The sequence below is a fragment of the Pleurodeles waltl genome, chromosome 6 (genome assembly GCF_031143425.1).
Source record: "Pleurodeles waltl isolate 20211129_DDA chromosome 6, aPleWal1.hap1.20221129, whole genome shotgun sequence".
NCBI classification, from domain to species: Eukaryota; Metazoa; Chordata; class Amphibia; order Caudata; family Salamandridae; genus Pleurodeles; species Pleurodeles waltl.
In genome coordinates, this window is record NC_090445.1 from 720,409,237 (window position 1) to 720,433,981 (window position 24,745).

The 24,745-nt window shown below is 45.2% G+C and overlaps 1 protein-coding gene across 2 annotated transcripts in view; it reads left to right on the plus strand.

Annotated features, from left to right (window-relative positions):
• The window catches only part of MCMBP (minichromosome maintenance complex binding protein), a 124,162-nt gene that overhangs the window by 2,215 nt on the left and 97,202 nt on the right, over positions 1 to 24,745 (plus strand). For both annotated transcript variants that reach the window (XM_069239231.1, XM_069239232.1), the window contains exon 2: positions 5,887 to 5,972. In XM_069239231.1, coding sequence (XP_069095332.1) covers positions 5,887 to 5,972 — 86 coding nt within the window. The remainder of the gene's footprint in view (positions 1 to 5,886; positions 5,973 to 24,745) is intronic.

Consider the following 24,745-nt stretch of genomic DNA (forward strand, 5'->3'; position numbering starts at 1 on the left):
CAGGGCACTGGGGTTCCAGGGGATCCTATTGGCTGCAGAAGTTATTCTGCCTCTCACAAGGAGCTCAGGCAAAAGGTTCTGCAGGCCTGCCATTGCAGCCTCTATGAAACAGGTGCATGCACCTGTTTTCACTACAGGTCCATACTCCAGGTCACTGAAAGTCACCCCCATGGTAGGCCCTCTCAGCCCAGAGGGCACGGTGCAGGTACCTGTGTGTGAGGGCACCCCTGCACCAGCAGAGGTGCCCCCACAAACTCCAGATCCATTTTCATGGACTTTGTGAGAGCGGTGAAGCCATTTTATGCATGTACTGGACATAAGTCACTACCTATGTCCAGCTACATAATGGTAACTCCGAACTTGGGCATGTTTGGTACCAAACATGTCGGAACCATACCCAAATACTGTTGCAAGTGGTTGTATGATTCCATGCACTCTGGGGGCTCCTTAGAGGACCCCCAGCATTGCTACCACTAGTCTTACAGGGTATTCCGGGCACTCCACAGCTCCCTCCCCTCACAGGTTTCTGCCCTCCTGCTGCTTGATCTGATCAAGCCCAGGAAGGCAGAACAAAGGATTGCCTTTGGGAAAGGGAGCAAACACCCTCTCCCTTTGGAAATAGGCGTGACTGACTTGGGAGGGTAGCCTCCCCAAACCAATGGTTTGCTTTGAAGGGCACATTTGTTGCCCTCTGTGCATAATCCAGTCCACACCAGTTCAGGCACCCCCAGTCCCCACTCAGGTGCGAAACTAGACAATGGAAAGGGGAGTGACTACTCCCCTGTCCATCACCACCCAGTGGTGGTTCCCAGAGCTCCTCCAGAGGGTCCCTGGGTTCTGCCATCTTGTTTCCAAGGTTGGTAGGGAACTCTGGGAACATCCGAGTGGCAAGGCAGGTGACGTCAGTGCCCCCTTCTGATAGGTGCTTACCTGGTTAGGTGACCAATCCCACCCCCCCATTTCAGGGCTATTTAGGGTCTCTCTCCTTCGTGGGTCCTCAGATTCAGCTTGCAGGACTCCTCTGCTTAGACTTCTGGCCACTGGAACTGCGACTGGACCCTCCAGGAACAGACAAACGCTGCTGCAACGAAGAAGACTCTTCTGCAACTTTGTTTCCATGTCTCCTGCCAGCTTTGCAACATTTCGCTGGTAGTGCATCCTCAGAAGACTGCAACTCCTCAGCCTGCACAAGAAGAAGAAGGAATCTTTCTTGGAGTGAAGCAGTCACTTCCCTGCAACCACAGGCACCTACAGCAAGTGACAACCAGTTGCGTGTATCTCCTGCCATCTTGAGCTGTGTGGATCCTGCATCACAGGTGATGGTCCGGAGTAGTCCTCTCTGCCAGCTGTCCAACTTTGGTGGATGTAAGCCTTTTCCTTTCCACGCAGGACAGTACCCCGTGCGCTGTGTCCCTTGCAGCTGCCAGGGCTTGTTTGCAGCTCCTTCAAGGGATCTTCAGGCGATGTGTAGCTCCAGCCCCCAGTACTCCATCCTGCAAAGCACAGCCCCCTGCATGGTTCTCCTGCGGCGTGGGATCTTCTTTTGTAGTGCTGTGTGGGCTCCTTCTGCGACTCCTGTTTCCCCTTCCTGTGGGACTTCTTTGGATGCTGCCTCTGCGTCTGTGGACTTGCTGGTCCACAGCAACACCTCTTTTCCACTAACCACGAGTTTGCCAAGGCTTGTTGGTGGAATTCCTGCACAGACACCTATCTGCAATCTTCCTTCCAGTGTGGGACTTCATCTACATCCGTCAGGGTCTCTTCTCCGGCTCCAGGGCTGCATTACTGACCTGTTCTTCATCACCGTCAAACTCCTGCATCCACAGCTGGGTGGGTAGTAGCTCCTACTCCTGGACTCCCCTGTGACTCTTTGACTTGGTCCCCTCTCTCCACAGTGGTTCCAGGGGAAAAAAGTGTACCCAAACTTGAAAAGTTTAACAATATGAGGCTACTTATAATGTTCACAGAATGTTTTCTGATTAGATGCAAATGTTTGCAGAAGCTTGCAAACAAGGTTGATGACTCTTTGCTTTCAAAATAAAATGTTCAGGAAAAAAACGTTTTGTTAAATTACTCTGAAATTTTAGGTACTATTTCTTTGAAGCATCATTTAGTAAAATGCGTGGAGGCATGCTAGTATTTCACAAATATTCATAATGGAAAATCAGTGTAACCATTTTCAACAAGATTATGGTAAACATGAAAAAATAAACAAGCACTGGCAAAGCCAACTGATCTGACATTCGTTGTCAGTCTTTTGGTTTTGTCAATGTGTGTCTTGTTTTGACATGACTTTTGTAACACTTTATTGCTGTGGGAGCTGCCAGGTCCTCACCATTGTAACAAACATTGGCAAAATTCCAAAAAGTTTTTTTTGGTCTCAAAAAGCACACATTGACACAGTAGTTCCTGAGCAAAACTACTTTGTGTGCCACAATACTCCCTGTGAAAGAGCAGAATGCTATCGCTCCCAGTAAAGCCAGCTGATAGAGAAATAGAATTTTAATAAAAACATAGGGGGTGATTATAACCTTGGCGGACGGCGGAGGCCGTCCGCCAAGCTACCGCCGCCAAATGACCGCACCGCGGTCAAAAGACCGCGGCGGCCATTCAAACATTTCCTCTGGGCCGGCGGGCGCTCTCCAAAAGAGCGCCCGCCGGCCCAGAGGAAATGCCCCTGCAACGAGGACGCCGGCTCAGAATTGAGCCGGCGTAGTTGCAGGGGTGCGACGGGTGCAGTTTGCACCCATCGCGTATTTCAGTGTCTGCATTGCAGACACTGAAATAAACAGTGGGGCCCTCTTATGGGGGCCCCTGCAGTGCCCATGCCATTGGCATGGGCACTGCAGGGGCCCCGCGGCACCCCCTACCGCCATCCTGTTCCTGGCGGGAGACCCGCCAGGAACAGGATGGCGGTAGGGGGTGTCAGAATCCCCATGGCGGCGGAGCGCGCTCCGCCGCCATGGAGGATTCCCCCGAGCAGCGGGAAGTCGGCGGGAGACCGCCGACTTTCCGCTTCTGACCGCGGCTGAACCGCCGCGGTCAGAATGCTCGTGGGAGCACCGCCAGCCTGTTGGCGGTGCTCCCGTGGTCGGTGGTCCTGGCGGCCACCGGCCACCAGGGTCAGAATGACCCCCATAATGTCTTGGTTAACGCCAGACCTAATTAGGAGCCCGATTCTTTAAGAAAGTCACGAATGTGCACCCATAATATGTCTTTGAATTAGTGGCTTTCATAAATTCATTAGAATTTACAGAAATAGACCAGGAAATTGTACTCCTCAACAATATTTGTGAACTGTATTTTAGCACGAGCAAATATGCATATGTAGATTTGCTCATGAGACTATCTATTGAGCGTTTACAAGTTCACTTTACCTTCAACCACTTTATTACCCAACCTTGGAAGAACTTATACTTCTGCCGTTGTCAGGGATACATTTCCAACCTTCTCAGTAGGGGAAAAAATTAAAGAGCTGGTGAAAATCTTTAAAACATGCGGGTTAATAGGTTTGCACAGACTAAAAGGCATTCCAACCCTGGAACTATTGCTTACTGCTTCTTCCAGCACCAGTATGTGAATCTGCCAAAAGGTGGCAAAATTAGGAAATTGATGTAGTAAGGCTTGAAGTTGCTAGTATTCAAGCTCTACTAGAGTATTAGCCCTGGCATAACTAGAAAGGCTATCGGAGCTCTTACATAATGAGATTGCAGCCATAATTTGTCGCTGCCCTACATGGCACCAAAGGGACAGGTAGTTTTTTTTTTTTTCCAGGACAAGTAGATATTTTATTAAATTCCTCACCCCTGCATAAAATGATTCATCTGAGTCTATTGATGCAGTGTTGATGTGAGCAGTGATAATGGTACCTAGTTATGTATTTAGTTCTAATTGTTTTTTTTTTTAACTATAAAAATGAAATAACAAGTGTTCAATTAAATATATTACTTTCTTTACCTAAAGGATAATCACTCAGCTGCGCGTTGAAATTATTCTGTGTTGCTTGATTAGGCCCTGAGCTTGTGCATTCCACACTAATTCCTTTAGAAGCCTTTGACTGCTCACCCTACCTACTCTGAGAATCGAGTGCTGAAGGGGTTGCTCTTGGCCCAGTTTCCAGAGCCCCGGGACACCATTGTAAAACAACCTCAACCACCATATAGGGGCCAAGTAGCCCCTGGCGGCCCTGTGGCCCTTTCACCTTCCTGGGTCTAGCACACACATATGGTGGTACAGAGGAAAAAAATTGGAAGTAAATTCCACAAACCTTTTTACCTGTAGAATGTCACTGTACAGCATTTGGTGTGCTGCACTGTTGATCGCTGCAATCTCTTTAGAATTCTGCAATGCATCCAGACATATTTTTTTTTTTTAATGTAATACCCATTTTTGAACGGTGTGCTTAATATGTGAGAAATCCTCTCTGAAGTCATAGTTCTATAAAATCATGGGCAACCCCAAGGCATACTTGAAATCTGTGTAGATAAAGGTGATTTTTATGATGAGGCAAATATACAGGCTCTAGTGAGTGAAACAAATTCTGCTCCCTGAGCTGAATACACCTCTGGGACCTACTTTGCACCACCTTCGCTATGGAACAAACAGCTTATCCCTTGACCAACTTGTTTTCATCTTTTCTGATGCAGGACCCATTGACATAATAAAGCAGTTCTCAATGTGTTAGGGGATATCTTTAAAGTAAGTTTTGTAGTTTGGGGGAGGTGAACATTAGTAGTCAGCCACACATGAGGGGGGTCATTGAGGAACAATGACACTATGTTCAGTTCTGGGCATCACACAATATTAATTTGAGAGGCAGACAATAACAGGATTTCAGACTTGACTGCCTGAACATGGATCAGTGTGGGAATTAAGTGTGTGCCCTGAATGTGGAATATCCTGAGAGAAGACCCCACCCCAAACACCATATTTTCAGACATTTCAGCCAAGTTTGCAGCTTCAGCCAATTCATGTTAACATGAAAATATAGTGTGGCAAAGTGTACTCTCGAAGAAACCATGTCCAGGTTAATTGTTTGCTCTTAAATATGAATGCAAATTAAAATTGGCTATCTAGATATATTGGACTAGTGAAGAGGAAGGAAGTCAAGTCAGTTGTGAAATATGTTGCAGTGTATGGAATAATGTGTTGGTCTGTTTGTCTTAGGCAACCCTATGAATGGCTTAAGTCAGGGCACTGCAGGTCAAATTGGATTTAGTGTCTCTTTCAGCAGCTCTCTTTTAATGTCCTGGCTGCCTACATTTGTACCAGGGATCATCCTCTGGCAAAATAAACCCAGACCTCGTCTTTGACCCTAACGGGTGAGTAGTGCCCTTAAGAAATTTTTTGATTGATTGTAATTCCCTGCTTTCTGTTCCTTCCACCCCTCTCCCTAATGATATCCCTGCATCTACAGGGCCATACGTTTTTAGCCTGTTTGCTCCTTTTTTTTTTTTCCATCTCTCTTTCATTAGCTCAGCTGTGATTAACTACTGACTCCAGTAGTGGTTTGCTTTGCCAACTCATGCAAATGATATGTTAGTCCTGTTTTGTTAATGAAAGCACCCTAAACAAAGACACCCTGATAAGTGGTTTGAGTAGTATTTTGAATAATAGGATGTTGGTCGCATGTCTTTCAACTGGTCTGAGTAATCAGCTGTGGGTATGAGAAGCTCCTCACCTGTGTGGTGTTTTTTTTTCTTTTTTTTTTTTATCCTGACTTTTAGGTTGGTCTAGCTCTACTTTGTCTTGTTCAACCTCTTTCATAACGTTTCTCATCAGATGGCATGTTTGCAGTGGTTTAAAATCTGTTACAGATTGTAGTGAGTAAATTAAGCATTTAAATTCATGTTCCTATACTTCTGATTCCTTTGATTATCTTTGTAGCTCAGAATGGGCCAAATCTGGACTGGCAGGCAAAGGTGACGGAATACTTCAAAGAGAAGTTGAAGGAGAATGATGCAGTTAACTGGGTAAGTAGCGATTGAAAAACTAGAAGTGTCTTGTTCATTAGCCGCTATCCTTGGGTGCTTGCTAGTCTGCTTTCCTTCTACTGCATTAACAGATACTTAAAATACATTATCCATTTAAGACCACGGCAATGCATGCATATCACAGTGGGTGGTTGTCTCTTTGACTTTGGGGGATTCTTGACTGTTGTGGCAATTTAAACAAACATGATTTGGGGCTTAACATTGAGACATTATAAGTCTTAATGCTTAAGTCAACTACCTTGTTCTCTTTATTTAATTAGAATTGTCTTTGTGAAGACATTAGAGCTCAGTAATCTCTGACCACTGAATTAGGGGGGGTGGGGGCTGATCTTGAACAGCAAAAGGTTGTGCAACTGGGTTGTACTTGGTAGATTTGTAGAAGAGAGCAATACATTTTCTTCATGTTTTAGTCAAATGGTGAAGTGTATGACAGAAAAATATTTCAAATAAAAATAGTAGAGGCAGGAGCGTGCAAACCTATAATTTGTTCTTGTGGTTATTTTGAAAATATTAGTTATTTCTTTGAAAAAGAACAAAGCATGAGATACAGTGAGTAGTAAAATTGCAAACTTGTGCGATTAACTCTTCACTCCTAGCTCATTAAATAATTGCCACATCTACTTAGCAAATAATTAGCTGTGCTGTACTGGCAGTGCAATGGGTGTATTTGGTGTAGTTGCATAACTTTCCCAAATACTGGCTGTAGCAAATAACGCTAGTTTGCGTGATTTACCCCCAGATTTCTGCCATAAGCCTTTTAGCTGGCTTTAGAACTGTGTGCACTTTACCTTCCTGACCAGTAGCAAAGTGCCTGTGGTCCCCTTTTTAACATGGTTGAATTTCTCATGCTCCCAACTGGTGTATTTAACTTGCCTATAATTCCCTAGTATATGGTACAAAATGTACCTATAAGTTTAATGTCACTAGTAAGCTGCAGCACCTATTGTGCCATCCACTTCAGTGGCAGGGCAGACATGGCTTCAGGCATACCACTGTATCCTTACTGTAGCAGTGTAAATACTGCAGTTCAGACTGTCAAAATAAACCTAGGATAACCATAGTACTGGATGGCACCCTGCTGTTGGCCTCTGCTTGACACCCTGTGAGTCCCTAAGTACCTCCTGTGAGATCCTGGAGAGCTTTAGAAGTGTAAATATTTTGTGAAATGGAGCTTTAAGGAATAAGTTGGAACATAAAATCTTGGACCGGGACAAATCTGGTTGGTGCATCCTTCCCGCACTAGAGCGTGGTCAACGTCCAATTGCACCTATGTCCCAGTCTACAAAGACAATTGAGCATCATCAGCGCTTTGCTCTTTTTCTTTTTTTTTTTTTTTTTCTTTTTCTTTAAAAAAAGCTATTTCTGCATAAAACGTAAAAACATCTTATCCCTGGTTCCACTTGTTGGATTTTTGCCATTTTTTGTTTATTAAATTGTACTTTTCTAATTCTGTTCAGATGTTATTTTTGCATTTCGACTTTATTACTGTTTTGATACTGCTTACATACTGTACACATTGCCCTAAGTATGTCTGCTCTGTGCCATAGCTACCATGAGGTTGAGCTCACACTAATTTGGTGACTTTGCGGGTTCAGCCTGACAAGGGTTCTGATTTTTGTCCTTGAGGTGTCACCAACCCCAAAAAATAATCCAATTTCTTACACTAGCCTATGTAGCAGTAGCGTTTACAGCACCATCACCTGCAAGAGCAATAAGTTTACTGAGATAACAGAAAGTTATATCTCCATCTTCATGTCAGTGGCCTAGGAAGTCCCTTCATAACAAGCATACTGTTTATATGGAATACATTCCTTATGGAAATTATTTCAATTTTTTTAATTTGGTAATTTTAGGAGGGGAGTGGGTGGGAAACACTCACATTCATTCACACATGCATATCCATTCACAACACTCATCAAGCATACTGTTTATATGGAATACATTCCTTATGGAAATTATTTCAATTTTTTTAATTTGGTAATTTTAGGAGGGGAGTGGGTGGGAAACACTCACATTCATTCACACATGCATATCCATTCACAACACTCATCAAATATTCAAACATACACGCACGCACCAAGCATTCATTTAAAAATCACTTTGTTTTTTTCTTCTTTCAGCTCGGAGGTCCTAGGAGCGTTGGGACTGCTGCCTTCACTCACTGACTGACTGACCTTAGGTCAGCCACTGAGGAAAGGCAGCAGTCCCAACTTTGTCACAGAGTGGGTGGGCTCAGTGAGACTGCTGACCCCTCCGTACTCTGTGACTAGGTGTCACTGATTGACACTCGCCCTGGGACCTTCAGGGCTTAAACCAGATGTGACCAGGTTGAAGTCAATCGGTGACGCTTCCCCTAGTCACCAAGGGGAAGGGACTCGAGGCATCTTTGCTGAGCCTAGGAGGTCACACCCTTAGCAGCTGTGACCTCTTCAGCCCAGCAAAGTTCAGCTCAGGCAGCCAGGAGTCTGCGCAAATCGCCATGTCTCGCTCTTGGCTACCTGATCTGAACATGAAGAGGGTCTGTCAAGCTGACCTTTGCTCGGCCTGACAGGCACTCTTTTGCACTCTTAATGAGGGGCAAAAGGTTGGGGTGTGTGGCCCCTGTGCCCTATAGGACGGGCCGTGGCTGGTAGTCCTACTGAGGTACAAAATATTGTAGTGTGTTCAAATCGTGTGCTTGTAACCAGCACGTAAGCCAACAATAGCATTGCATCATGTAAGAAGATGGGTTCTGGTTGCAGAAGCCCCTCCACTTTCTGCCTGTTTTTTCAATGCAACTTTGACTCAAGTGCATTGGGTTCCTGCTAATCGGGTCCCCAGTGCCAGTGTTCCTTCCTCATACACAGGACACTTGGTCACTTGATCCCTAAGTGACCAGGCCTTTAGCACCTTTTATAAGTCCCTAGTAAATGGTACCTGTCGTGCCTAGAGCATAGGTACTAAAGACAGTCCCTAAGTGCTGCAGCACGACTTGTGCCACTCTAAGGGACCCAGCATCAACCTTATACCGATTGCCACTGCAGACTGCATGATAAGGTGCTCCCAAAAAGTGAAAACATAACATGGGACACATCCTGTGTGCCATGTCCCCTAAACATTGGCCTGCTACCCCTACAGCAGGCCTTTCAGCCCTTAAACAGGGAGCGTTATATTACATGTGTGGGCATATATGCAAGAGCAGATATGCCACTGCTATGTCTTAGCTGATTCTTAGACCCAGTAAGTGAACAGGGAACCCGTTTTATGTGCTGGACACTGGTTATTATGAGTTCTTCAGCTACATGATTGCTTCACTGATGGGGATGTTTGGTGTCCAACATCTCATTAATAAACCCTACCTGAATTGAGTGATGGATTAATTAATACATGCACCCAGAGGGCACCCTAGAGGTGGCCCCTGAAAACCTACCAACTGCTGGTGGGCTAACTGACTAGTTCTAGCCAGCCTGCCCCAGGCAGATGAGTTTTGAATCTCCAGGGGCAAGGACCTTTGCTCTCTGGAGGTCAGGAAAAAAAGCTTGCTCTGCAGGGGTGTTCCACACCCCTCCCAAGAGGATGACCTGCAAATCTGCATTCCAAGGTAGGAGGCTTCAAAGAAGCCTACCTCCTTTGGTATGCAGATCTTTTATCCCTCAAAAGGGAGTTGCTGACCCCCGGGCCCATTTCGCACCTGGACCAGCAGGAAAATTAGCTATGCAGGAGGCATGTTGTATTTGCAGATGGACACACCCCTAGGGTGACCATCCTGAAGTGAACACAGCCTTTAGAATTCCACTATCTGGTTTGTAGTGGAATCAGCCACTCCGGGACAAGGTGATGCCCACTCCCCAGAGGAAGTGGTCATCTGGGCAGTGTAGTGACCCCAAGGGTAAGTAGCCCACTGGCTACTAACCTTTGCTCCTCTTTATGCCCCCTAAAATTAGTATTTGGGGGACCTTCTGATACCAGGAATACAGATCTTTGCTGGACACAAAAAGAGTGACAAGAAGCCTGCTGACCCAAGAACTGAGGAACACAATGGACTTGGCACCAACCCTGCCTGCCTGCTGCACCGGCCCTTGGGGAGCAACTGACTTGTCCCTGCAGCCTCCAAAAAGCCGGGAGAGCTGCCAGTTTGCTCGCTGAGGACTTCCTGATGGTGTCTGCAGCCTCTTTCTGCAGCCCACCCCTTCACTGTGACCTCCTACGGTTATGGAGCTTTGACGGTCCACTGCACGCAGATGCCCCAGACTACTGGTGTCCCTATGTCCCCCCCAGGCTAATGAGCTTTGAGCTCACTTTGTGGCTCGGTTGGACCGGACTTCCAGTCCACGCTTGCAGCCTGTTTCTGAAGGCCCCCTCTACCGCGACTGCCCCTGGTGATGGAAACCCAACGATCCCAACCAAGTTTGCATCAGGACGCCCTAGACTGAGGAGAACGGGACCACAGCTGTCCCTATGTCCCCAAACAACACAAGAACTGAACGCCCTTGCTGGTTCACCCAGACTAGACTCAGTTCACCCCTTCAGCATATTTGTGACCGGACTGATCCCTTTCAAATTACATGGGCCACCAACGCTGAACTGCACCCCAGTGCTGCCTGAGGTGACCTGTTGATGTGCCCTAGGACCCTGCCTCTTAGTCCAGAAGATTGGTCTGTAAGTTGCTGTGAAGTACCTCTTTGCCGTGTATGTTTTCTTACCCATAGAGTAAAATTGCAGTGTCAGAAAAATGCACTGTTGACTTTTGAAAAATCAAAACAAATTCCTGTCTCAAAGTACTCACCTGATTCCCATGATCTCGATATCTAAATTTATATAAAAGTATGTTATTTTTTATAAATTGGTGTCAGATTTCTCTTGAGTGCATGTCCCACTTATTGTGTGTGTGTGTTCCTTACATGCTTAGCACTATCCTCTGATATGCCTAACTGCTCTCCCACACTACCACAAAAAAGAGCATTTGGGGTGTCCGTTGTGCCTCTGTAATTCCTCTGTGGTTTGCTTGGACTCTTTGCACATTGTAGTTCTTTTTGGTCCACTATATAAAGAGCCAGCTTCCTACACATCATGCTTAATCTTCATGCCTTCTCCTTCGCTCCGAGGGGCACATGAGGCTTGCTCAATCTGTATTATAATAAATATGGCAGTGTCTGTTTCCATAAGGTAGGCATGGAAAAAATAATTCAACTTCACATAATGTTCAAGTCTGTTTACTGCATTGCTGAGCAATTGGATTGGCATTCTGCATGGTATTTTCCCCATATTTTGACTTCTTTTCCCTAGGTTTTGCTAAACTTTTTTTCTTGGCTTTATGACTCTGTGCTGTTTACTCGTGCTAACCAGTGGTACAGGGCTTGTGATCTTCCTCCAAACGTGGTAAAATTAGTATGAACCTGTTAGGCACATCTGATTTACTTACAAGTCTTCTTAGTAAATGGTAGTTCGTGTACCTAGGGCATGTAAATTAAATGCTACAAATAAGCTGCAGCACTCTTTGTGCCACCCACTAAAGTAGCACTGAAAACATGTTTCTGGCCTGCCACTGCATCATGTAGTGCAGCTTTACAACTGCCTTTTCAACTTGGCAAAATAACCATTTTGCCAAGCAAAACCTTCCTCTTTAGGGCAGCGCGCATGCGTTGTCTGCAAGGCCTGCTGTGTTCAGTGAAAGGACATTGATCCCACCTCCAGCTTACCAGAGGTTGACTGCAGCGTCGCTCTTCTTTGCTGCCTCCTAACTGGTCTGCGCAGCCGAAACATCACTTCTGTTCTTGGCTGAGTGAGGAGCACTGGCCAAGTACAGTTTCCTTACACCTTCAGTGTTTATCAGTTTTTTTTGGGGCGTGAGAGGTAAAAACTTTTTTTTTTTTTTAAATTATTTCCTGTTTTGGCTCGTGTTCTGATGTACGTGTCGCTATACCGCTACACGTTCATCCGACAGGAGTTCTTTTGCATGCATTCTGAATTTGTCATTTTGTTTCTATTTCATTGTTTCAATTGGAATGTATTTAAATGTGCTTTTTGGCATAGGATAACTGACGCTGAGACTCTAACTCTTCTCCCCAGGTCTAAAGTCCGCAGCTATGGATTTTACGCCATATCCTCATTCTAAATATTGCTGATTTTCTTCCTTTTGATGTTGTTGTGTGTTTTTTTTTTTTTTTTTTTTTTTTTTGAGCTGGCTTTGTTTTTCTTCCTGTTGTTGGCTCTGCTGTGATTGGGGTGGGAGAGGGAGCATATGCTCCTAATGGCTCTAAAATGGACCTTGAGCCGCCCTACCTCTGGCGAGTTTAATTTTGTGCCCAGCTTCCATTCAGTACAAAGAGCTCTATCAGACTCCCGGGGAGGAGAGCTTCCAGAGCTGTGCCACCTTTCCCCAGTCCTACCACGTGGTCTGAGCTTCCCCCCATGAGGGGTACAAGCCTCTTCTTGGTACCTAGCACTGGAGCTCTGATGTGATTAGTCGCCCCTCAGTATACCGACATGCTGTGTTTTGGTAAATGAAATCTCAACGTGGCATAGCATGATTTTATCTAGGTAAAATGTGACTTGTAAGCAAGCGTCTACGGAAGGGGGCTGAGACCCGTGCACGGTCTGCTCATACTGATGAGCTAAAGGTGTTCAGCACCAACCATCCTATTGTCTCAGAGGCTGGAAAGTGCAGAGTGTGAGGTCTCATATGATAGTGCACGTGCTTACCTGAAACAACGTGTGGAAGTGGATGACGCAACTCCTGCACCATCTTCGGATCCCTCCTCCTTCTCTTGGGCACATGTATCTTTTGTAAGACTTGACCTATATGGAAACCCACCTGCTTTGCCGGATCTGGGTTTTCTAAAAATATGGGCTGGCTCCATGGTATATTACACCCCTGTGTGAGATCCCACCCGCCCTTGGTTTCTAGGACGCATGAATGTGTGTCGTCTCCTCCACAAGCTAGTTCATTGTGTTGCCGCCCCCCTACCTACCTTACTCTCTGTGGGGTCTGGTGTGTTGTACATTGTCCCACCACCCCTGCAACCTTGTGAGATCTGTGTGGGACCCAAACTACTCAGCTGTCTGTGAAGCCCTTTGTGTTCAGTGGGGTGAGGTGCCTTTAGCTTCCAGTAAGAGCATCTTCATTGGCTGTAAACAGCCATGGCTCCGCTCCCTAACGTGACCTGTGTGGCGAACATCTTGACGCACTAAGGCTGCCCAGGAGCATCAAGGTCACATAGATCACCTGTGCACAAATTACAAACTAGTGATTTTTGGTCTGCAACATAGCTTAAAAACATTGGCAAAGCCATTAGCTCTGGCTAAACACACGTCCTGCTCTTCTGTCTCAAGATCATTCACCGCTTCCTAAACAAACTACCTTTCCCTCTCTATCTTCCTTTCTGTCTGTTATGTGCAGCTCTCACACCTATCCACCAAGCCACATAATTCCACTACACAAATACACTCCATAATACACAATTCCACCCCACACTATTCCACAACTAACAGTTCCAGTACAACCCACATAATCCCACACCACAAACATCCACTACAGTCCAAACCAAAACTGAACGATAAAATACATGATAATTTACGCCAGTAGCGCTAACTCACGCAAATGCGAGACCTATTGCATTGCAAATGCTTGTTAATACTTCTTAATCTCCCCAAAGGTAAGCTCTAAAGGCTCATATGGCAGGATGTATAGTATTTTAAAAAGTAGAACATTTTACATGTCCTGACAGTGAAAACCTCTCGATTCTTTTATTTTATTTTCTCTGTGGCGAGGCTGTCCTCCCATAGACTAAAACTGGGTTACCTTATTACATTTAATAACTGGTAACTTAAGTTTGATAAGAGCTTGAGAAATACTTTGTCCACACGTTTGAATTGTAATTTAAAATCCTCTTTAATTGTAAAGTCTGATTTATAAATTACTACTTTAAAAATACCAATATAAGAAAGTTAACATTTATCTGCCTAAACCAAATACATCTTTCTGCCAGTTTCCCGGGTCCTATGACTGTTAATGCCTCGCCTGCAGTGTGATGTGTATTTTTTCTAGACAGGGAACAAAAGAGCATTTGCTTTGGGGAATGGTGTTCCTTTATTGAGCAGAATGGCCAAGAGGGGTTGTACCCAACCCCTGCCGGACTTCAAAAGATGTCTGGCAAATGCAGCTCACCTTGGCCTGCCTCCCCTTTGTTTCACTAGCCGGGCTGGAGCCAGACCCATGAGGAAAGGAAGAACTGACCAGAATCAGTTTAAGGCTGGATAAAGGGGGTGTCACCGACAGACTGGCACTTGGCATAAAAGTGGCAACCTCAGAACATCTCATCCGAACACGCCTGAACCTGAGCAGACTTGGAAGGAGGAAGGCCCTGCTTTCTGAAAGACACCTGGACCTGCTGGCCTTGAACCCAGGACTCTGGAAGTGAATCAAATGGTTAGTTGGCTGACCTCTTGGTTTAGCTACAGGGACACAACAAGGCTCCAGAGGCTTCTCTGCTTTCCACCCATCCAGACTCAGTTGAACCTTACCTGGCACCCTTGGCCTTTGTGGCAGTAAGTTCTGATTGTGCCGCCCCAAACCCACTCCCTCCATGTCCCACCAAGTGCTGTCCTCAAAGTCCTGGACGCTTGATTAGAGTAAGTGTACTCTCCTGTGCTCAACTGAAGTCTAATGACTCTGAGTCCTGCACTGCAGTACATCTCCTCTCCTAATTGGCCACTTTACTGGATCCGACACAGAAACCTGCATTGCAGCAACTTGCAGCTCTTGATCGGTGTCTCAACTGACCTAGCTCAACACAACAGAGAGCCTCGCATCGCAACCCCTGTACCAAGGACAAGCTGTACCGCTCCAAGTGGGCTGCACCTGGTCCCTTATCAGACTGAAGCTCCATTGCGGCTGGCCTGATCTTCTGTCTTTGTCCTGGTCCGAGGCAACCAGATACCCACAGTAAGTGTTTTAACACCTTTTTGGCCATATTTTCCCTTTAAACATTTGTGTTAGACCTGGCTTCCTTGGTGTGGTTGCCCTGATGTTTTGCCTTCTGACCTCCTATTTTTCTGACACCTTCCCTTTTTTTTTTTGGGTGTCCTCATTTGCCTTATATGTTCCCATACTGAGCTCCAACATCTTACTCTATTCGACTGCCCCGAGAAGATCCAGGTACTCAGAAACGGAAGTCGGAGAGTAAAAGCCACCCATCACCGCGTCCCATATGACTTTAATCAGCCGACGATTGCAATCAAGATGTTGTGGCATAAAGCCGCCCCCTCTCAAGCCACCTTATCCAAGGTATCCACAGCTTTGCAGCTTTCTTTGCATGGGATCGATTTGAGTCCATCTTGCATATATTAACCACCGCATTCGGCCTTGGAGGGGGCTTTCGAAGATGTCCATTGCTTACAAATCTCCCTTCTACCCAGCGCTATTTAAAAAAAAAAAAAAAAAAAAAAAAAAACAGCAGACTTCTTTTGTTTCCATAGAAATTTCCTATCTTTGGTGACCACCCAAAGAAAAACAATTCTGGACTCCTATCATACTGGAGGTGTAATACCTCATTTGGCACCTCTAGAACCTCTTCCCAGAAATTCTGAATGTGGGGACAAAGAACAAACATATGAAGGTCATCTGCCTTAGGAAAGCTACATTTTCTAAAATCTGTAATCCCTACATCTCTAAATTTAGCCGTCTTCTTAGGAGTGTAATAAGACCTGTGAAGGACAAAGATGGTTTCTTCTTAGGTACGCTGGTTTTACCACTTGGTAGAGAAGGCGCCATGATAATAGCCATAGACGGGTGACCTCTCCGGTTGGGCAAAGTTCACAGACACACACAGATGTAGAATCTCCAAAAGTGTACTATAATAGGCCGGCACTTATTTCTTATGGGTAGGACCTTTTAACCAACAACTCCTCCAGCTCATTTGTATGACTTCACACCTCTTGGGCCCAAGTTTGTAATTTATAGTATTCAAAATTTGATATGGACCCCCATGTTTTAGCCGCAAGTGCCTCCCAAGAGTTTCCCATTCTGGAGTATCTGACCCCATTCTACGATGCCTGCCTCCTTTAGAGGAAGCAATAAGGTATTCTTGAGGCACTCTGGTGTTCCAGGAGAGTCCCACACAGGAGCATAAATGCTATAGTATGATAAATTGTTTTCCTTATCTGGACCCATAGCTGAGTGGCAGCCTGTAAAACTTTCAATCACACAAAAAAAAAAAAATCTAGGGTGACCCTTCTCCTCCCACTCCTTTCAACATAGTTGCCTTTAACCTAGTTCCCCCTTTTCCCAGATAACGGGTCTTTCAAAGTCTTTAACTCCTTTGTCGTATTTCCTTCTCAATTTCCTCTTTGCAGTTCTAATTCCCTTAGATGCCCAAATGAAGGAGTCTATTTTGGTTTGTAATTTTTTTTTATCTAGGTCTTAAAATGCAAAGGTATCCTATCAAAAAGGAAGGTGACTTTCGGGAGAATGGCCATTTTTATCTAGTTTGCTCTTCCATAAAGAGATAACGGGAGGTGGGACCAACTTAATAGGAGCTTGTTGACCTCTTTCATAACACAAATAAGGTTTACCTCTGCAATTTCTTCCATGGCATTGCAAAACGTAATGCCCAGATATTAATGTTTTTTTCTTTATTTCTTAATTATTTTTTTTTCCAGGCTATATTCCTCTTCTACACTCCATGTCATATTTTCAGTTTTGGACATGTTAACTGCCTAACCCAACCCCTTCCCATAGTCTGACACCAAACATTCTAGCTTATCCAGCGTGAAGCACAAATTGCTTTTATAAATCATAATGTCATCCCCATATAGCGATATTTTCTTTTCCCAGCCAGCATAAACAAATGACTTAAGTGATCCTTCCTGATCTTCTGAGCTAATGGCTCAATATAAAGATTAAACAGTACTGGGGAAAGTGGACAACCCTGTCTAGTCCCCCTTGTGATCTTAATCTTGAAGGCCGTAGTTAGGTTCCCCTTTAGCAGTAATCTGGCTGTCGGGGTCTTATAAATATCTCTAAGTACCCTACGGAAATTGAAATTGCGATGTACCAAAGGGGTGTTTAGATATCCCCAGTTCACCCTGTCAAAGGCCTTAATGGTGTCCAGGGTAATTACGGCCAGAGGGACTTTATTTACCGTTGCCAAATCTATAGCTCCAATTAATAAATGGGAAATACATATCCCTTCCCTTTATATAAAAAAAAAAAAAAAGGGAAAAAAAACTTCAGATTTTTCCTGATCAGTTTCCTCGCCAGCTTACCCAGCCTTTTTGCCAAAATATTGGTAAAGAGCTTATAATCATTATTCAACAGTGAGATTGGTCTATATGATTCACATTTCAAAGGATCCTTCCCTGGTATTAGTATCAAAGTAATCACTGCTTTATCCCATGATTTTTGGAAGGGGGATATCTCCTCTGAAGATACCATTTAATAGCTGAGTTGGACCAAGTTAATAATCTCCTTCATCCCCCTGATAAAACTTGATAAGCAACCCATTTGCTCCTGCCGCTTTCCCCTTTTTGTCCTTGCTGGCAACTTGCAACACCTCCGATGTTATTGTCTCCTCCAACTCTTTCATCTTAACCTCTGCAAGTTTTTCTGTCTGCAAATTTTCAAGCCAGTCTGTCTTAGTGGTGATATTGTTGTTGGATCTTCAGTATATAGTGACCCCAAAAAATCTATGAAGTCCTGTACGTCTGAGGTTTCCTCAACAATTTCCCTTTAGTGTTGCATCTTATCTCTCTTCATTTCTTACAAGATCTGTCTTAATTTTCCAGGCCAGGCGTTTCCCTGCACTTTCACTGTACTCAAAGTGCTCTAATTTACTTACTTCCCATCTGTCTCTCACTCTAGTTTCTACGACAGCTGCTAAAGAGCCCCTTTGTAATAGGATTTCATTCCACAAGGCCTCTCTCCCCTCCTGCATCTGTGATTCTATCATTTTCCCCTCTAGGAGGGCGATGGCTTGCTCCAATTCCTGTATTGTCTTCCTATACTTCCTGTCCTTTTGGGCTGAAAGACTAATCAGCGCAGCCCTTAGAAAAGCTTTATACGAATCCCATACCACATGAAGCACTACTGTATTCATATTAAATTAGAAAAACTCAGTGGTTTTAGCCTTCAAGGTTTCTATTACCTCCAGGTCATTTAAAAGTGAACAATCTAATGTCCACCTCCTTATTTGAGCACCAGATTTACATTTCATCTTCAAATCCACTGCTGCATGGTTGGACAGGTGTGGCCACTATGTGCTTGATGTCGCCTTTAAGTAACCTATCTAACCTATCTACCAGGAAGTAATCTATCCTAGAATTATGTTTATATTTTTTATTATGAAATGTGTAACCTCAATCGCGACCATGATTTTCTCTGCCAATTGTTTTATTATTGATCTAATATGTCTGTGATTTTGGGCATCCTAAGGATCTATTTTATCCAGTGAGTTGTCTAGACAATCCATTAAAGTCGCCTGATATTATGATTGGATATGGGGCGTCCAACAATTCTCAACACATTTTTTGCAAGGGCTCTCGGTCCGCCTCATTAGGGCCATAATAGCCTATTAATGTGTAGGCATTTTGAAAGATTTTAATATTTACTCTAACCCATCTGTCCTTCCCTTCTGATTTGACTCCATATTGAGGCATTTAGATGGTTCTTAATTAAAATCAGGTTCCCCCTCAAATGAGTCATATCTGTACACACCATCTTTTTCACCCATCTCTGAGATTTGATAATTGCGTGAGATTCTTTGCTTCTTAGATATGTGACCCCTGGAGTATTGCTATCTGAGCCGGGGCGTCCCTTAAATATTGAAAAATGTAATCTCTCCTGGGCCTCACTCAGAGACCATTCACATTCCAAGATAGGACTTGGAATTCTTTATCATTCATCGCTATTACTTTCCCTGTTTTTTAAAATTTTGTGTGTAATATAATCCCACTGGGATCCGATTTATATTTCAAGTCACACCCCTGGTTTTTTTCCCTCTGCATTTCTCCCAGTGCTGCCCACCAGGTGCTCTCCATACCTTTAAAAAAACAAAAACAAAAAAAAAAAATCCCCTCCCTAGAGAACCCAACTCTGCTCCAGTTTGGCTGTGAGAAGCCATTGGGCGTTGTCGGGCCTAATTAAATGTAAAAGAGAAAGAAGAGCGGACATTGTATTTCTCACAGTTAGAGAGCCACGAAGAGGAAAGGAAGAGGGGGAAAAAAGGAGACAAGAAGGAAGATACCATGTTCTTAAAAATCCCTCATAGCTGTTTTCTAAGTATCTCCAATAAATTATCCGCCTCTTACCAATCTTTTAGGTTATACATTTTATTGTCCATCGTGACTCTTAAAGTAGTGGGGAATTTTAACTATACTGTAGCCCCAATTTTTTTTAATTCATCCAGCCTTTTACCTGGCGCCCACCGTTTATTTGAGGTCGTATGAGAAATATCTGACCAGACTTCAAAGGAACAGTCCTTCCCACTCAACGTTCCTAACTTTAAAGCCTTAGTCAGTACTTTTTATTTGATTCAGTAAGTATGAAAGTTCACAAGATTCTTCCTAAGTTTATTTTTATTTGCAAGCTTCCGAAACGGGTCTTGGTGCACTCGCTAAATATCATAAGCCAGCGTTTCCTCCGAGCCCTCCCAGGCACCACTTTGTATCAATAACTCAACCACTAGAGTCTTAATATTTTCACCTTCTTTCCCTTCCGGGACGTTCATCAACCTGATATTGTTTCCCCTTGCATTATTCTCTAGGGATTCAAGTTTATCAAAGCTCTCTTTATATTTTACCTTGAGTTTGTCTACCTTTTACCTGTCCTTTATAGACATTGCTTTAAGGTCTTCTACTTGGACTTCCAAGGCTTGAGTTCTTTGTGTCAATACATCCAGCTTGTCTGCTAACCCTTCAGACTTCTAGTATCTCTTTCTGGTTGGCCTGGGACACAGCGAAACCATTCCTGACCTCCTTTGCTAAGGACTACAACAGTTTCTCCATTGAACAAACCTGTGAACCAATGTCATCCATATGGGTACCCTGAGACCTCCAGGACTTCTGAGGGTTTAGGTCTCCATTTCCTATTCCATTTGGGGGCTCTTGGTAACTGCCTGTTTTGCAAATTAACAGTTTTGGGGCTTCTGTCAGTCCTGTTGTGGTTAGATTTTCGACTGATTCCCCAAGCTCAGATTCGTTGGGCACCTCCCCTCCTGAATTCACCAATGTGGTTCTAGAGGTGGTAATGCCGAGCCTATCTCCACTCCCTCCTTATTTTTATCCTCCATGCCCCTACTTGTCACTACACCGGAAAGCGGGGGGGGACTGAGGTGTAATTGAGGTCCAAAATAAGCTTCCCTGTGCTTTAAAAAAAGGACCTGAGCGACTCTGCTACTTCTTGGGGGGGGGGTTGCTGTCGCTGTTTGTTTCCTCCCCCAGGATGCTGCCTAGGTTTGGGATTTTTCTTGGCTGGGGGTGGCTCTCACTCCCTTGAGGGTATCCTCAATCCAGTCACCCTGACTGAATTCTCTAAGGGACCCCCCGCTCTGTTCTGTCTGACGCTCGCACAGAGTATTTATCCAGCTTCCTGCCTTGATTTTTCTGAAGAACTGTCCTCCCGCCAATTCACTGTTCCACTTGTCTTTGGGCTCCTTCTGTATCTTCTCCTTACCTTTCCAAAAATCTGGGGCTTGTCTCCATGTTCCTTCCACCGAGCAGTCGAGGCCCTGCTGTTTACAAGGGGACGCCGAAGTCTCCTTGCTGGTGCTGCCTCTGTGCTGCTGCCCCCAATCATCCCACCCCCTCTCAGCTCTGGGGAAAACCTGTAGACTTGCCTACTGCGGCCTAAACACCAAAGACACGCTGGTAAGGAAACCTTTTCCCTCTCTCTCTCTCTCTCTCTCTCCTTATTCCACAGAGCCCACCAAGACTGCTTCTACAGCGATTCCGACCTCTTCATTGCATGCAGCATGCCGTTCACCCAACAAACGCCGCAATCAGCTCCGCTACTGACCGCCGTGTTCTCTGCCATTTTCCTGGCTAGGCCCTGACTCCATTTTTGCTGGCTTTAGGTTTCTGTGCCCTTTAACACTGCTAAATGCACTGCACTATATGTGCCCAGGGTCTGTAAATTAAATGCTACTAGCGGGCCAGCAACCCTGATGCAACCCACTACAGTAGCCCTTTAAACATATCTCAGGTCTGCCACTGTAGATCCTTGGTGGGCAGTTTTCATCTGTTTATTTCAACCTGGCAAGTGCACCCACTTGGCTGGCCCAAACCTTCCTTTTTATTACATGTAAGTTACCATAAGGTAGGCCCTAGCTAGCCTCAAGGGCAGTGTGCAGTGTATTTAAAAAGTTGGACATGTACTTTTAAGTTTAATATGTCCTGGTAGTGAAAAACAAATATTACATTTTTTTTTTTCACCACTGCTTGACCTATCTCTCCCATGAGTTATCTTGGAAATTACCTTGAAAATGTAATTTCCAATTGGGAAAATATAAAATTTTGAGTTTGGTTTCTCGGGACTTTAACAATTTAAAATCACAACTTATGGTGATGTCGGATTTTAAATTGTAAGTTTGAAAATGCCACTTTTAGAAAGTTGGCATTTTCTTACTTTAACCATTTGGTGCCTCTTCCGGTCTCGGAGTACACTTCTGGGGTGGTTGACCACTTGGCTTTGTTCATTCCTTGTAGACAGTCGCACACACTGTGATCTGGGGTGTCATTCACCTGGTTGATGGGCCTTCCTGGGCTAGATGGGAGGGAGGAGCTGACGCACATAAATAGGGCTGTGCCTGTCCCCGCTCAGAGAGCTGCCTAGCCCCCTGTAGTGTTTGGAGCCATGGAAGTAAGTGCATGGACCTTGTACACGTCTAAAGCCTCTCTTTGAAGTTTCCCCACTTCAAAGACTCAACTGAGTAGAAGTATTGGACCCCAAATCAGTTCACTCTGGATCTGTGGACATTCTGTCAGGAAGGACTGCTGTGCTGCCAGGAGGGACTGCCACTTTGCGGAACTGCTTTGCTATGTTGGCCTGCTGCTTCTTACCTCGGAGGGAAAAGGACTGTACTATGCTCTCTATACCCTCTAAAGAACTTAAGTGACTCCAAATACTTATTGGCTTGCTCCTGTTCTGAAGTCTGAGGGCCATCAAACCTTTTTACAACCCCACTGAGATGCAGGACTCTGCCAACTGTGAGTCCTGTCCTGCTAAGAGGTACCAAAACAGTCCTGGGCTTTCAAAGGGGACTCTGCAGCTGTTTTCCTGCAAAAATCAACACTGTTGTGTCAATTGGAACTGCCCCATCCTCTGTTGATGCCAACACATCGCTACTGTTGCTGAGGTAGAAGACCTCTCTTCGCTAAATGAGAGGTTCAGGATCGACACATCACCAGCTCCGGTGCATCGCCTTCGAATCGCCAGCTGCATAGCTTGACTACAGCACATCGCCTTCATTGCAAGGGTTCGATGCCGCACCTCGAACATTGCATTGCCAGATGTCTAGCTCAACACCGTGGCATCCCTCAGACTGCATGGATTGGAACTGAAGTATCGCCTCCTTGCCGTCAATGCAACCCTCCATCCAAGGTACTTTTAAGCAGTCCCTGCATGAGTCCTGTAGCCGGCCTGCCATTCATCGCGGTCAGCTGAACTTTGGATTGACCTTGGTCTACCAAGCCTTTAGGTCACCTTTTAGCGATGTTGCAGTTTTATTCTTCAAAAATTTATATCTCAAGTTCCCCTTATTTGATGTTTGTCGTTGTGACTCCACGGTCTTATCATATGGTTACACTGCCTCTTCACCTGCCGCCGCACTCTTGCATCCTCCAGCCACACCCACTCACACAGCACTACTTCTGACTCCACAACACCCATGCACATTCCAACCACTCACCAACAATTACTCCCATGCATGCTCCTTAGTACCTGCTCTCTCAGCAAGCATGCAACTGTGGTCTGGGACCTCATTCACCCCCATGCACAAGACCTCATCTTCCTCACTGAGACCTGGCACAACCCTTCATCTGCCCCGGACATTGCCAGCGCCAGTCCAACAGGGGACATGATCTTGCACCATGACCAAGCCACAAAACGTGGTGGTGGCATCGCAGTCATCCACAGATACCATCAATTGCACCACCACCAATGACCCAAAAAGTACTTTCTTTGAACACCTACATTACAAGCTGCAGACAAACTGCAGCACCACCATAGGGGGGGGATCCTCGCATACCAGCCTCTGGGATCCCAGAGCAACTTCAGTAACCTCCTCACCCCATTCTATTTAAACTCCTAAGACCTTTACTCCTAAGTGACCTCAACTTCCATCTTGATGACGACGCAACCTCCAACACCATAGAACTACTAGACTGCTTACAAAATATCGGACTCGCTCAGCTCATGAAAGGGCCCACGTATGCCTCAGGACACACCCTGAACCCCATCTTTACCTCCAGCAACAAAATCAAGATCAGCCACGTCTCCCTGCTCACTTCGACTGACAACTTCATCATACACTTCAACACAAACTTCAATTGCATGCATTTCATCGATAGAGGCTATCCGCCACAAGCTGCAGCTGGAAAAAAAAAAATGGCTAAAATCACAAGACTCTGCACCCTCCAGATCCACCACCCTATCTTGTTCCACACTAACAGAAGCACAGACTGTTTGAATAACTGGATCTTCCCATTGCCAACATCCTTGCACACCTCACAAATGCCAACCTGAAAAGGACAAACAAACGTCCAAGCTAGTACTGCAACGTACTCTGAGAGTCCAAGAGGTGATGTAAACAGTTACAAAGAAAATGGAGAACCTCAGAAGAGCCCACCACCAGGAAAGCTTACAAGGTCTCACTCAGAAGCTGCCACCACAAACTGAAAAACCAAGAAGAAGGCTCTGACCCAGAGGGTTGAAGCCAGCGACAACAAAAACAAAGAACTCTTCACCTTTTTGTTATGGAATTCGACCACGTGGCAGCCTCCAACTCCACCAGCGTTACAAGAACTCTGCAACAAAGTCTATTACTTCTTGCATGACAAGATATCTAAAATCTACATGAACTTCGACCCTCATCCACTCCATACCTCACCTTTGACTTCCACCACTAAGGTCACCCCACATATGGAGTGGATCCTGTTGACCAGCGATGACACAGCAGCTGTGTCATCCATCTACTTGGGGAAAGTGGGCCCCCACGGACCTATGTCTCCACTACTTCTTCAACCTAGGGAGACCTACGACAAGCATGTCATTCACAACCATCATCAGCATCTTTATTGCTAAAGCCACTTTCCTGGATGCCTGGAATCACACATGGAAGTTACCCTGCTCCTCAAGAATACATCTGCAGCCCCCGAAGTCCTCCGCAATTACCAACACATCTCCCTATTCTACTTCCCAGCCAGAGTTACAGAAAAGGTCATCAAACGTCAGCTCTTAGACTGCCCTGAGCACCACTAACTCTTGGACAGCCCTCAGTCAGATTTCTCCTGCAACCACAGCACAGAGACTGCCCTCCAGATGACATTCACACCTTACTAGATCAAAGCCACACTGCTGCACACATACTTCTAGACCTCTCAGCCACCTTCAACACTGTCTCCCAGAACACACTCCTCTCCAGATTCCACGAAACCAGAATCAAGGTCCAGCTCTCATGTGGATAGCCTCTTTACTGACCAGAAGAAGGCAATGGGTCAAGCTCCCTCAGTTGACCTCAGAGCCCAAGGACCTTATCTGCGGAGTCCCTCAAGGCTCTTTA